The sequence below is a fragment of the Lissotriton vulgaris genome, chromosome 3_2, assembly GCF_964263255.1.
Source record: "Lissotriton vulgaris chromosome 3_2, aLisVul1.2, whole genome shotgun sequence".
Lineage (NCBI taxonomy): Eukaryota > Metazoa > Chordata > Amphibia > Caudata > Salamandridae > Lissotriton > Lissotriton vulgaris.
In genome coordinates this window covers 280,720,694-280,732,766 of record NC_141690.1, presented here as the reverse complement: position 1 = coordinate 280,732,766, position 12,073 = coordinate 280,720,694, and the positions used below count along the sequence as shown (strand labels likewise).

Sequence of the window (12,073 nt, the reverse complement as noted above, 5' to 3'; positions counted from 1 at the left end):
CGGTCGTCCAATTCTCTTGTGAATTACAGGACACATGAGCAAGCCTGCACTCACTGCTATAGCTCTTTTGGACTTGTAACTTTTTTTTCTCTACAATGTGAAAATGCATGTAACAGAAAAGAAAATCTTTCCTTAGCACCCCACATATTCTGAGGGTGTTCTCTAACCATTCCCACCCTGAATACGGATTTACGGACTTAGGTATCCCATCTACCAAAACATGTTATGTTATGTTATGCAGCTTGTAAAGCGCATGGCTGCCCCAGCAAAGAGACGTCCCAGCGCTGGAGAGCGCGAAAGCAAAAGAGCGAGATAAAAGAATTACTGAAACAGCCAAGTCTTTCCTGCCTTTCTAAACATCAAATGATCAGAAATCCTCCTAATAGCAAGAGGCAATGAGTTCCATAAAGTAGGAGCCAATACCCTAAGCGAACGGCCTCCAGTTCTGTCTCTACGGAAGTGAATCCCATTACATGCTATGGGATTTATATACCCTCAGATATCTGCCACCGCTGTGATGGAGTAACCCGTCCGCCAAGATCTAAACCAGCCCCTTAGTTAAGGACGGGCAGGATGCCAGGACAGGAGGGTGGCAGAGGTCATAATGCTGGCCACTTTGGTGTATTTAGAGATCTCCTCCTGCTTGGCAGAGGGCATTCTGCCTTCAAAGACGCCCCCTTCATAGCAGGTTCTCGGAAGCACTGTTTGCCTAGCAGCCGCCATTTTTAATTCAGCCTTTAGCAAAGGTTATTGTTTTTTTAAAACAAATTCCTTTTGCTTTTGAAGAAAAATAATCTAAGGACCTTGGCACCCTGGAAGTTTTCTCCAAGCACCTTGGGGCCCCATGCATCAAACTAAAAACCGGTCGCAAACGGGCAGATTCTCAGAATCTGCCCCTTTGCGACCAGTATTTTTGCATTTGGGATGCATCATCTCAAATGCAAAAATCACAAATTGCGATTGCATTTAGGAAATCGCAAATAGTGATTCCTTAAGTAATTTAAAAAAACTAAAAAGGAATTTCATTGCCCACGCTGCGTCACCAAATGTGATGCAGCGTGTGCAACGAAATCCATTTTATTTCTTTTTTTCGGTACTTATCAGTAATGGTTCATATCCCGCACCTTACAACCCCCCACCCTGACCCTCCCCTTCCTGACGTCACCGCCCCGGTATAACGCCCTGCAGGGGCCGTGCCTGCCCCAGGAGGCTCCGTCGGTGGAAACAACTGTGATTAATTGGATAGAGCAAGGGTTTGGTGGGACAGGGTACCCCTCCCAGTGTTGTTTTTAAGGATTTTGAGGGTCCCGGGCAAGATACATGTGGGTGGCCCATGTATGTTACAAATTCGAATTATCTTACCTATTTGCTGCCAGTTTAAGCCACCAGTACAACAAGCATCACTAAATGATATGTTAGTCTTTAATAGGGTCATACAAAAATAGTTGAAATATGATCCCAAAATTGTTAAAATGACACAGAGTAGCTAAAGGTATGGACAGAGGGACAGAAGTTTAGATAAAGAAATAGGATAGGCAGAGGATAAGGAGAGATAAAATTCACTTTGGCGGAAGCCTCCTTGGAAGGTGGGGGACCTTGGGTAAATGCCCATTTTGCTCATGCTTTAAAACGTCTCTGACCCGGCCACGTTTACGGTGGAGCCCCCTGCTGGCCAAACTCTAAAAAGGGCCTACGTTTGACTAAGGTTTGCAAAGGCCTTTGAGAATCGGGCCTTGAAAACCCACCTGTTTTCCTACATTTCCAAACAGTCCTTAGCCATACTTTGAAGGGTGCTGATGTGCCAGGCTCTGCCAACGTCCTGCCACAGAGGCTGTGGACAGGCTGTAGGGGCCGTCTGCACTGTGATCCACCGACACCACTGCGCTCATATACTACATACACCATGGCACGCCTACCACTCCACCGCAGAACCCGTCCCACTACATTCAGAAGTTAGCACACGCCAATGACTAATGAGAGGCAAAACTTTGGCAAAGTTTACTCAGGTTTAAAGAAAGGGATCAAACTGATTAACAGAAGTGAGAGAGGAGCAGGGTCTCAACTCAAACCTTCACACAGTGAGGGTGGCTGTGTATAAAGGATACACGAGCAGCGTCTCAACTCAAACCTTCACACAGTGAGGCTGACTGTGTATAAAGGATACGCAAGCGGCGTCTCAACTCAAACCTTCACACAGTGAGGGTGGCTGTGTATAAAGGATACGTGAGCAGCGTCTCAACTCAAACCTTCACACAGTGAGGGTGGCTGTGTATAAAGGATACGCAAGCGGCGTCTCAACTCAAACCTTCACACAGTGAGGGTGGCTGTGTATAAAGGATACACGAGCAGCGTCTCAACTCAAACCTTCACACAGTGAGGCTGGCTGTGTATAAAGGATACAGGAGTAGCGTCTCAACTCAAACCTTCACACAGTGAGGGTGGCTGTGTATAAAGGATACGTGAGCAGCGTCTCAACTCAAACCTTCACACAGTGAGGGTGGCTGTGTATAAAGGATACGCAAGCGGCGTCTCAACTCAAACCTTCACACAGTGAGGGTGGCTGTGTATAAAGGATACACGAGCAGCGTCTCAACTCAAACCTTCACACAGTGAGGCTGGCTGTGTATAAAGGATACAGGAGTAGCGTCTCAACTCAAACCTTCACACAGTGAGGGTGGCTGTGTATAAAGGATACACGAGCAGCGTCTCAACTCAAACCTTCACACAGTGAGGCTGGCTGTGTATAAAGGATACACGAGCAGCGTCTCAACTCAAACCTTCACACAGTGAGGGTGGCTGTGTATAAAGGATACACGAGCAGCGTCTCAACTCAAACCTTCACACAGTGAGGCTGGCTGTGTATAAAGGATACACGAGCAGCGTCTCAACTCAAACCTTCACACAGTGAGGCTGGCTGTGTATAAAGGATACACGAGCAGCGTCTCAACTCAAACCTTCACACAGTGAGGGTGGCTGTGTATAAAGGATACACGAGCAGCGTCTCAACTCAAACCTTCACACAGTGAGGCTGGCTGTGTATAAAGGATACACGAGCAGCGTCTCAACTCAAACCTTCACACAGTGAGGGTGGCTGTGTATAAAGGATACACGAGCAGCGTCTCAACTCAAACCTTCACACAGTGAGGGTGGCTGTGTATAAAGGATACACGAGCAGCGTCTCAACTCAAACCTTCACACAGTGAGGCTGGCTGTGTATAAAGGATACACGAGCAGCGTCTCAACTCAAACCTTCACACAGTGAGGGTGGCTGTGTATAAAGGATACACGAGCAGCGTCTCAACTCAAACCTTCACACAGTGAGGATGGCTGTGTATAAAGGATACAGGAGTAGCGTCTCAATACAGACTGTCACACGGTGAGGGTGCCTGAGTATAAAAGATACAGGAGTAGTATCTCAACTCTGACCTTCACACGGTGAGGGCGTGTAGAAAAGTGCCTCTTTTTTGCATGTTTAGCGCCCAAACCTGCACCCCGCCCTCCACGAAGAAACTGGAGCAAGATCACTGAGGAGCCGCTCAACTCCACCCTCAACCAAGAGACCCCCGCTACCTCGAATGATGCCAACCTCGTAGTCAAAGGACTCCACAGCTGGATCTCTAACTGCACAGACAAGCTTGCACCTTTACACAACCTGACAGACACCGCCCCAGGAAGGCCACCTGGTTCACCGCCGACCTCCAAGAATCCAGACGCACCTGCAGTCGCTTCGAGAAGAACTGGAGAAACAACAAATCCTCGGAAGACCACACCACCTTCAAGAATGTCATGACAGAATACCATCAATGCATCAAAACCACCAAAAGGACCTTAATCCAGAAGAAAATCCTCCCCAGCACCTCCAAAGAACTCTTCAGCATCATCCAGGAATTCACAAAACACCCCAGAAAAACCATGGACATCACTCCCTCCCAGGACCCCTGCAACAAGCTCAGCTCCTACTTCTATCTGAAAATCAAGGGCCTCTACAACAGCTTCAACGACCAGACACATGACTCCGAAACCATGCCCTCCTCCAGCAATGTCAGCCAGCCCACAATCTCCTCATGGACCCCAGTCACCACTGAAGACACTGCATCAACCATGAAAGGCGTCCACTCAGGAGCCCCCATGGACCTTGGACCCCGCACATCTTCCACAGAGCCACCGCCGCCATTGCCCCGGAACTACGATGCACAATCAACGCAACCTTTGAAATCGGCATCTTTCCCAATGACTGGAAACGCGCAGAAGTCAGACCCCTACTCAAGAAGTCCTCAGCAGATGCCATGGACCTCAAGAACTACCGACCCTTCTCGCTCCTCCCCTTCACAGCAAAAGTCACAGAGAAGACCATCAACATCCAACTAACGAAATTCATTGAAGAAAACTCCATCCTCGACCCGTCCCAATCCGGATTCCGCAGCAACTACAGCACTGAGACCGCTCTACTCGCCGCTACAGATGTCATTCGACCCTCCTTGATTAAGGACACACTGCAGTCCTGATCCTACTCAACATCTCTACAGCCTTCGACACCATCTCTCATCGCACACTCTCCACCAGACTCCATGAAGACGGCATACAGGGAACCGCCCTAGACTGGTTCCTCTCCTTCCTTACCAACAGAACCCGAAGAATCACACTGTCACCCTTGATCTCCGAACCCACGGGAATCAACTGTGGAGTAGCCCAACGATCGACGCTCAGCCCCACGCTCTTCACCATCTACATGGCCCCCTTCGCCGCCCTCATCGGACAGCACAGACTCAGCATAGTATCCTACGCCGATGACACCCAGCTCACCCTCTCCCTCACCAAGGACCCCATCACCACCAGACTCAACTTCCAGGAGGGAATGAAGGATGTTGGATCCTGGATGAGCAGCAGCTGCCTGAAGCTCAACTCATAGAAGACAGAAGTCCTCTTCCTCAGACCCTCCCCCTCAGCATGGGAAAACACCCGCCGTCCATGGCAGGCCCCCACCCACACAGACCACACACGAAACCTTGGCATCATACTCGACTCCTCCCTCTCCATTACCCGATAGGTCAACACAGTCGCCCCTACCTGCTTCAAAACCCTCTGCATCCTCCGAAAGATCTTCAAATAGATCCCACCAGAAGCAAGGAAGGCAGTTATCCATGCACTCATAGCCAACAGACTGGACCACGGGAACGCCCTCCATGCCAGGCTCAACAAGTCTCTGCTCCACAAACTCCAGACCATACAGAACACCTCAGCCAGACTCGTCTCGGCATCCCTTGACGCAAACACATCCCCCAGCACCTGCGTAACCTTGCACTGGCTCCCCATCGAGAAAAGAGTGACTTTCAAGAAACTCACCCACACCTACAAATGCCTCCACAACACCGGACCCCAATATCTCAATGACAGACTCTCCTCCACGCATCCAGGAGGAACCTCTGGTCCGCTGATCTCACCCCCGCACCCCCAAGCATCTGCAGAGTAAGAACGGGGGGAAGAACCTTCTCCTTCATCGCGGCCAAGACTTGGAACGAGCTACCAATGAAAATCAGACTCGCCTCCACCCCGCACATCATCAGGAAGACACTCAAGACGTGGCTATTCGGATGACCAGAGCTGCGCCCCCCCTCCTTAGCACCTTGAGACCCTCACTGGTGAGTAGCATGCTTAAACTAACACTGAGGCCGGCTGGCCTACAGGCCACCATTTCATCACCCACTCATGCAGCTTACAGTGTCTCCGAGATCCACAGCTGAAATCTGACCCATCTCACAGCCCTAGCGTATGTTCACAAAAGCCAACAGAGATGCGCCATAAGCAAGTGTAGTGTCTTCTGGACACAGTCTAGTGATCCAGCATATGCCCTATGTAACCAGCCACTCCCCGAGGGCTGGCCTCCACATTCACCCTACACTCATCCCTCACAGGTGACACCGGTCAGGTGACCCTGCCAATAAAGGGGGATGGGCACACGTGCTTTGGGCCAGTTCCAGTTACCCTAACGATGTGTCTGTGTGGTCATTAGTGCAGCATGAGCATTACAGTGTAGTGTAGTTCCTGTATTCCCAATAGGCTCTGCGCATTGGAATAACATAAACAGCAGTGTAGACGTAGGACTGAGGTCATCTAGGTCTCTACTGACTATGTTAGACTTAATTAGGTTTTTGCCAGCTAGCTCAGAGGTCACTAGAAACTTTCTCGAATGTTCAGGAAAGGGTTAACCCATCCTGATTTAGACAAGAAGGGATTTTTTTCTGACAACCGCATAAACATGACAACTTTGCTCCCCCAGAATAAGGAGTATATCTTCAGAGTCGTGTGAAACAATAGACAGCTATTTCACTCAGTCAATCATGCATGCTTAATTTCACCAGAGTGCAGAGAAATAGAGAGACTGGCGTTTTCAATAAAATGTGTTATTTTATTGAGCAGTCTTCATTCTCATGCAAGAGAAATGAATTGCCACAATTGCAATACTTATTATAAAGTAAAATGCGTACAGTAAAAGTAGTATTATGAAATAATACTGTAAAAGCATTGATATGGTTTCTGAGCCATATGATACTTTAACACCATCAATGCTGATGGTATTCCCCTCCTGTGCTGACCCTGATTTATTCCCATTGTTCATGACGAGCTCAGCTCGTCATGAGTGTATGAGAGGTCTACCTCATGACGAGCTGAGCTCGTCATGAGCATCGAAGGTGTTAAAATGGATAAAACATATACATACATAAAACATTGACTAACGAACTCAACTGGTGCTTCTAAGATACGCCCACCCCGGTGTACCTGACCTAAGCTTAATACATGGGAAGGAGTAAGTAAGTTGCAGTTTTAAGTTAAGTTAGGTTTTTGCCAAGAATCAGAATCAAGAATTCTCTCTAAGGTTTTAATCAGCTCCGTACCTTGGTTATAGAATGAAGGAGGTCTTGTATCTCGCTTCTCAGGACTCGATCTCCCAGCAACCCGCGAGGGTGACTTGGGAACACCGGAGCTGGATTTCCTCGGCTGGAGAAAAAGACAACGTCTCTCTCAGTGCGTCGAAGGGAGGGGCGTTTTCCTTTGGCTCTAGCAACAGCTGGGCTTCCGGGCAAGTAGAACGTCGCTCTGCTCCCAACCACCGTGTGTTTGCTTAAGGCAACGTTGGTATATTTATACCTGAAAGGTGACGGGTTTGACGTAAGGTTGGACATAAGACGTCACTAAGAACTAACAGTTCTTTCAGGACTTCAGGAGTTCTTGTGCAAATCAAAACAAAAGCAGGGGGTTTTCCCGGGCTGCTGGTGGCTTGGTTTGTTTAAAGAACGCGTTGTTCTTTCTAGGAGTATATGGGAGTAGCCTTGCCGTATTTGGACTGCATGGGCTATTACTAAATATGGATATGATTCCTATGCCTTTATAAGGATATTATTTGTTATAACCACATAAGGGCATGAATCGGGAATATCGAATTAGGGTCCTAGATAGAAATACAACAACAGCAAGCACCGCGATGCACCTCTGCGGCCATCTTGGAAGTTCCATGCACCACGCACCACTCATAAAATACTAATGCATACCCTCACAAATAGTAATAACCACTTTAACTCTTTCTTCTTCCAGTCGACCTCTTCACGTTCTACAGAATCGTCGAAAGGCTGGGAGGCTATGAACAGGTACGTGGCCCTTTGCTTTTCAGATATTATTATATTTTGTTTAATATTTTCAAGCTCCTCTGATAAACCTGAGGTTCTGAAGGGACCGACAGTGGATCTCTGAAGTCGCCCTATTCCACAACAATTAATGTAAGAGCGTCCAAGTGCCAACCTCAACAAACCCTGACACTCTGCTCCAGTGCACTGGGAATTCTCTCTCATTTCTGCTGCTCCATTTTTACCTCAGCACTTAGCGCTGGGATACACTTCCGTGTCATAGGTGACACATTCAAAGTAAAGCGTTCATGCAACGAAAATTGTTTTCTATTCGCCTGACTGGTGTAAAGTAGCAGCGTAGACAGCCATTGGTGTGGATCTATGCCAATAGACCGGCTCAGGTGGGAGACTTCTGATTTTTAAGGTCCCAAAAACTAGGGGGAAGATTTTCAGCCCCCTGCGCCACCCTCCTTTTTTGTGACGTATTGGTGACGCATGTTACTGCTCCATATTTACAAGGACAGGAAAAGCCACCCTACTTTGCTTTTCTTGTCCTTGAAAATACGGCCCCTTCACACACAGCACTTTGCGTTGAAGGGGTGTTCCATAGGTGTTGCTGTGGGTGTTCCTACGCAAAACCCATGGAACCAGACACATCTCAAGATTTATGAGAAATCGTAAATCTGGAGCTGTGTCTGAATGCTGCACCACCCTAGGGGTGGCGTAGCGAGGCTCAACAAGGAGAAATGTTTACATTTCTCCTCGTTTTTTCCTCTTTTTTATGCATGCTGCATTCTACAGCACACCTTGAGAAAGGAGCATGCCTGTAGGGATTGCTTTTGTGCAGGAAGGGGCCCCTTCCTGCACAAAAACAATCTCCCCACGACGCAGGCATCCTTGCACCATGGCGCAAGGATGCCTGTGGTGGCGCATGGCAGCTGTTTCTGCACCAGCGTAGGGGAGAGCACAGAGATGCGGCATATTATTGTAAATATGTTGCAATCCTGTGCTTTGGAAGTGCCGCAGCGTGGCGCAGCCAAAGGGCTTGCGTTGCTGCGCTACAGCACTTCCTAGTAAATCTGCCCCTATACGTGCCAACATTTCACAGCTACAAAGGGGGAGATTTTGGAAAATTAATCGGCGAAATGCATCTTCCCCACTGACCTATTGAATCAGACGCAATTTCAGGTGGGAGACGGCTAAAGTTACTCCATTTTTGGCTTTAAAATCCGAGAGTTTCTCACCTGAACCGTGTCATCTGGTATGTATGAGGCATCAACATTTAATTTTTTTCCGTTTTTCATAACATAAACAAAAACAGAGCTTGAATCTCTGCTTGATTCACCTGTTTTTCTCCCAGAGCATTTGCTGGGATTCAAAGGAGGTTTTAGAACTGAGGCCTGTGACTTCAACCTGCAGTGCCCACTGGCACAGCAGGGGACCGGCCTTGCACCTGCGCTGCTGCAGGATTGGATGTCAGATCAATGGCAAAATATACTTTGGGGCCTATTTACAAGGGCCTTGCATCATGCTTGCACCACGCAAAGTGGTAAATGCGTGACGCAAACTCTAAGCCAGATTAATGAAGCCACGTAAAGTTGCGTCATAAGTCCGGAGTCAAGCAACCCAGCGCAAATCGGTGCGTTACACTACTCTGAGCAAGGGAGGCCTTCCGTGGGCATTGCGCGGGCGTTGTGCGGGCGCTCCCTGACATCTCCCCTGGTTTTTGATTAATTTCCAGATTTATGAAACCTGGGAATGCGCCAAAAAGATGCGCCTCCCTAGGAGAGGCGCAGTGAGGAAAAATATCTTAATGTCTCCTTGTTACTTCCTCTTCCTATGTTTGCTGCATTCTGCACATTGAAAGAGGAATACGCCTCGAAAGATTGCTTTTCTAAGAATAGTTTTTGTGCAGGAAGTTACACCTTCCTGCCCAAAAAACAATCCTGCCAGCAACGCCTGGAGCCCTCGCGCCATGGTGGAAGGTGCCTGCGTTGGCGCAGGCAGCCCATTGTGCTCCAGTGCACGAGAAAAGGGCTGGCATGTGTTGTGTGCCTTGAATACTGTGCCTTCCTGCCCTTTCCCTGTGACACAGGGCAGCGCAGCGAGGCAACTCGAGCTGCCCAGCGCCACCTGTTCATTATTACGCTCCTTTGTTTTTGCTTTACCTGGCAGAAGCACGCAGCCAGCGACGCGGCAGGTAGCGAGGGTGACAGACGCGGTGCAAGAGCCCAAGCTGCCGAGCCTCTCACCAGCAGAGCGGGATTCACAAACATCTGGATTCTGTAGGAATCCTGAAGTGGGATGTCAGCCTTCAAATTGGTAGTCTCCCACCTGAATCAGGATGGTGCCAGGTACACAAAACGGATTTATTTTAGCTTCTTCCACCTAAATTGCATCTTTCACAATATTAGGGCTCTATTAGGATGGCGGGCGGACGCAGTGCTGGGACGAGCTGCCAGGGGTGGGGCGGTCCAGCACCGCCAATTAGGATGCGATTGCCACCCGGGAAATCGCATTGCCCATCTTTGACATTGCGGCGGGTGGTGCTGTAAGCAGCACCCGCCTCAAAGCCAAAGAGGCATGTTGTGCATTGCCCTGCACAACGTGACAGGCACCGCGGGGTGCCTACCACCTTGTGCATGGCAATGAAGGGGGGTACCATAGGTGCAGACCCCCACCACACGGGGGCCCGCATAGTCATTTCCCGCATGCCTTTCCATGGTGGAGTCTCCATGGAAAGGCATACGCACCGCAACCATCCTAATGCCACCGTATTGTGGACTTTTTCCGCCCGGCAATCGTGGCATTTGCCGGCCGGCGTAAAAGCGGCCCCTTAGTCATCAGTGGGGAAAATACATTTCCATTAAAAAAAAAATGTTAACTCTCCCTCTTTACAGTTTGAAAATGTTGACATGTATGCGTGTTGTAAGTCCATATTATGCCCTGACAAAACCAGACTGGAGTGGCTGCGTAGCAACACCGGGCACCTTGCTCCCATTGTGGACAGATGAACTCTGCCCACCATGTGGCCACGTCACTGCCCTACTTGGTGGAGATCTCAAGACCATATGGGGGTTCAACACGTGTAATACTGCACTGCTCTTCCCAAGCCGCCATGTTTTCAATATGGCCGCCCAGTCAGGAAGGCTGTTTGTCTCAAATGTTTGTAAAATAGTGACCGTGCCGAACAGGCCCTACACTATATTGGCTAGGACCATAGAGGCTTCCTATCTAACACTGTGGCTGCCCCCTCGTTGCGTCCACTCAGCCCCCATGGGGTTGATGTACTCACATTTTACGTGATGCGCATACACCCCAGTGGGAGGCAGTCAGTGCCTGTATACATAGATACTGCAGGCTCGCTACTGCTCACTGTCTCACCTGCACCGACACCAATTTAAAACGCCATATAAACTCATCAGGGTAGATATACTAATTTATAATACAGCACATCCACCACACTTTCTGCGCGGCGCTGCACGAGGGGGAACAGCACAGAGCCATTTGTACTAAGACTGGCTTGCGGCTGCCTTCACCTTAGCGCTCTTACAGACTGCCTTCAACGAGGCACAGCCCCTCAGAGGTTTGTGTGCACTGTCTACTATAGGAGTTGTACAGATTCTTATGCCAAGACAAACATAGAAGGATTCTGCTCACCCCATGTGTGCTCTGCACTTCCGTCTACATGCAACCTGACGAGTTTATTGAGAAATCTTAACATTTATCCTTCATAACGCCTACCTCAACGAGGTGTTAGATTTTGACCCAAAGCCCGGTGTAGGTGGCGCTTTGCATCAAAATATATGGCTGCTTCTCCTGATCCACCCAAGTAACATCCCAGTGATGCTCCTTCAACACACTAAGCAATGGGCATCTTTCCAACACAATATGGGGCTTATTTACCTGCCCTGCGTGGCTTTTTGGATGACCTCATAGTGACCCTTGACCCTGTTCTAGGCACGTTGCTCCCCATGCCGCGCAGCTCCACCTTCCAGTACCCGTGTAACTGACCCCACTACTGCCGCTATTGCCGCGAGTTCTTGGCCCCTCATTGGTATCTGTTCCACTTTTTTACCACTCGTTTATTTGTGACTGGTTTTGTGTTTCTGTCCACTGCTGTTCTGATATTGTGCATTGAATACCTGTATTTTTCTTGTATTGGGCTTTGTTTCCTGCATTTCATGTTCTGTGTCCTCGTTCCTCCCGTTTTCCCGCTGCTGCGTCCCCTGCGCCCTCCCCCCTCGCGCGCCCATTGGTGTATTGCGCCCTGCCTCCCAGCTGCACCTCACTCCCACCTTCCCTTATTATGGCGGCTGCTGTGAGGCCGCGCCACTGGTGCGCCAAAGTCAAGCACGTCTGCGTCTGTCCATGCCTGGACCGCGCCGAGCGCCAGAACCCCTGCCCCCCTGACCCCCGCAACTGCCACAACACCCAACACCCCTACAACGCCA

The 12,073-nt window shown here is 49.3% G+C and overlaps 1 protein-coding gene across 1 annotated transcript in view; it reads left to right on the top strand.

The window, feature by feature from the left end:
• Window positions 1–12,073, top strand: part of LOC147725690 (uncharacterized) — a 132,689-nt gene that overhangs the window by 60,009 nt on the left and 60,607 nt on the right. The window contains exon 3 of the mRNA XM_086964353.1: window positions 7,591–7,643. Within this exon, the coding sequence (XP_086820479.1) occupies window positions 7,591–7,643 (53 nt within the window). The remainder of the gene's footprint in view (window positions 1–7,590; window positions 7,644–12,073) is intronic.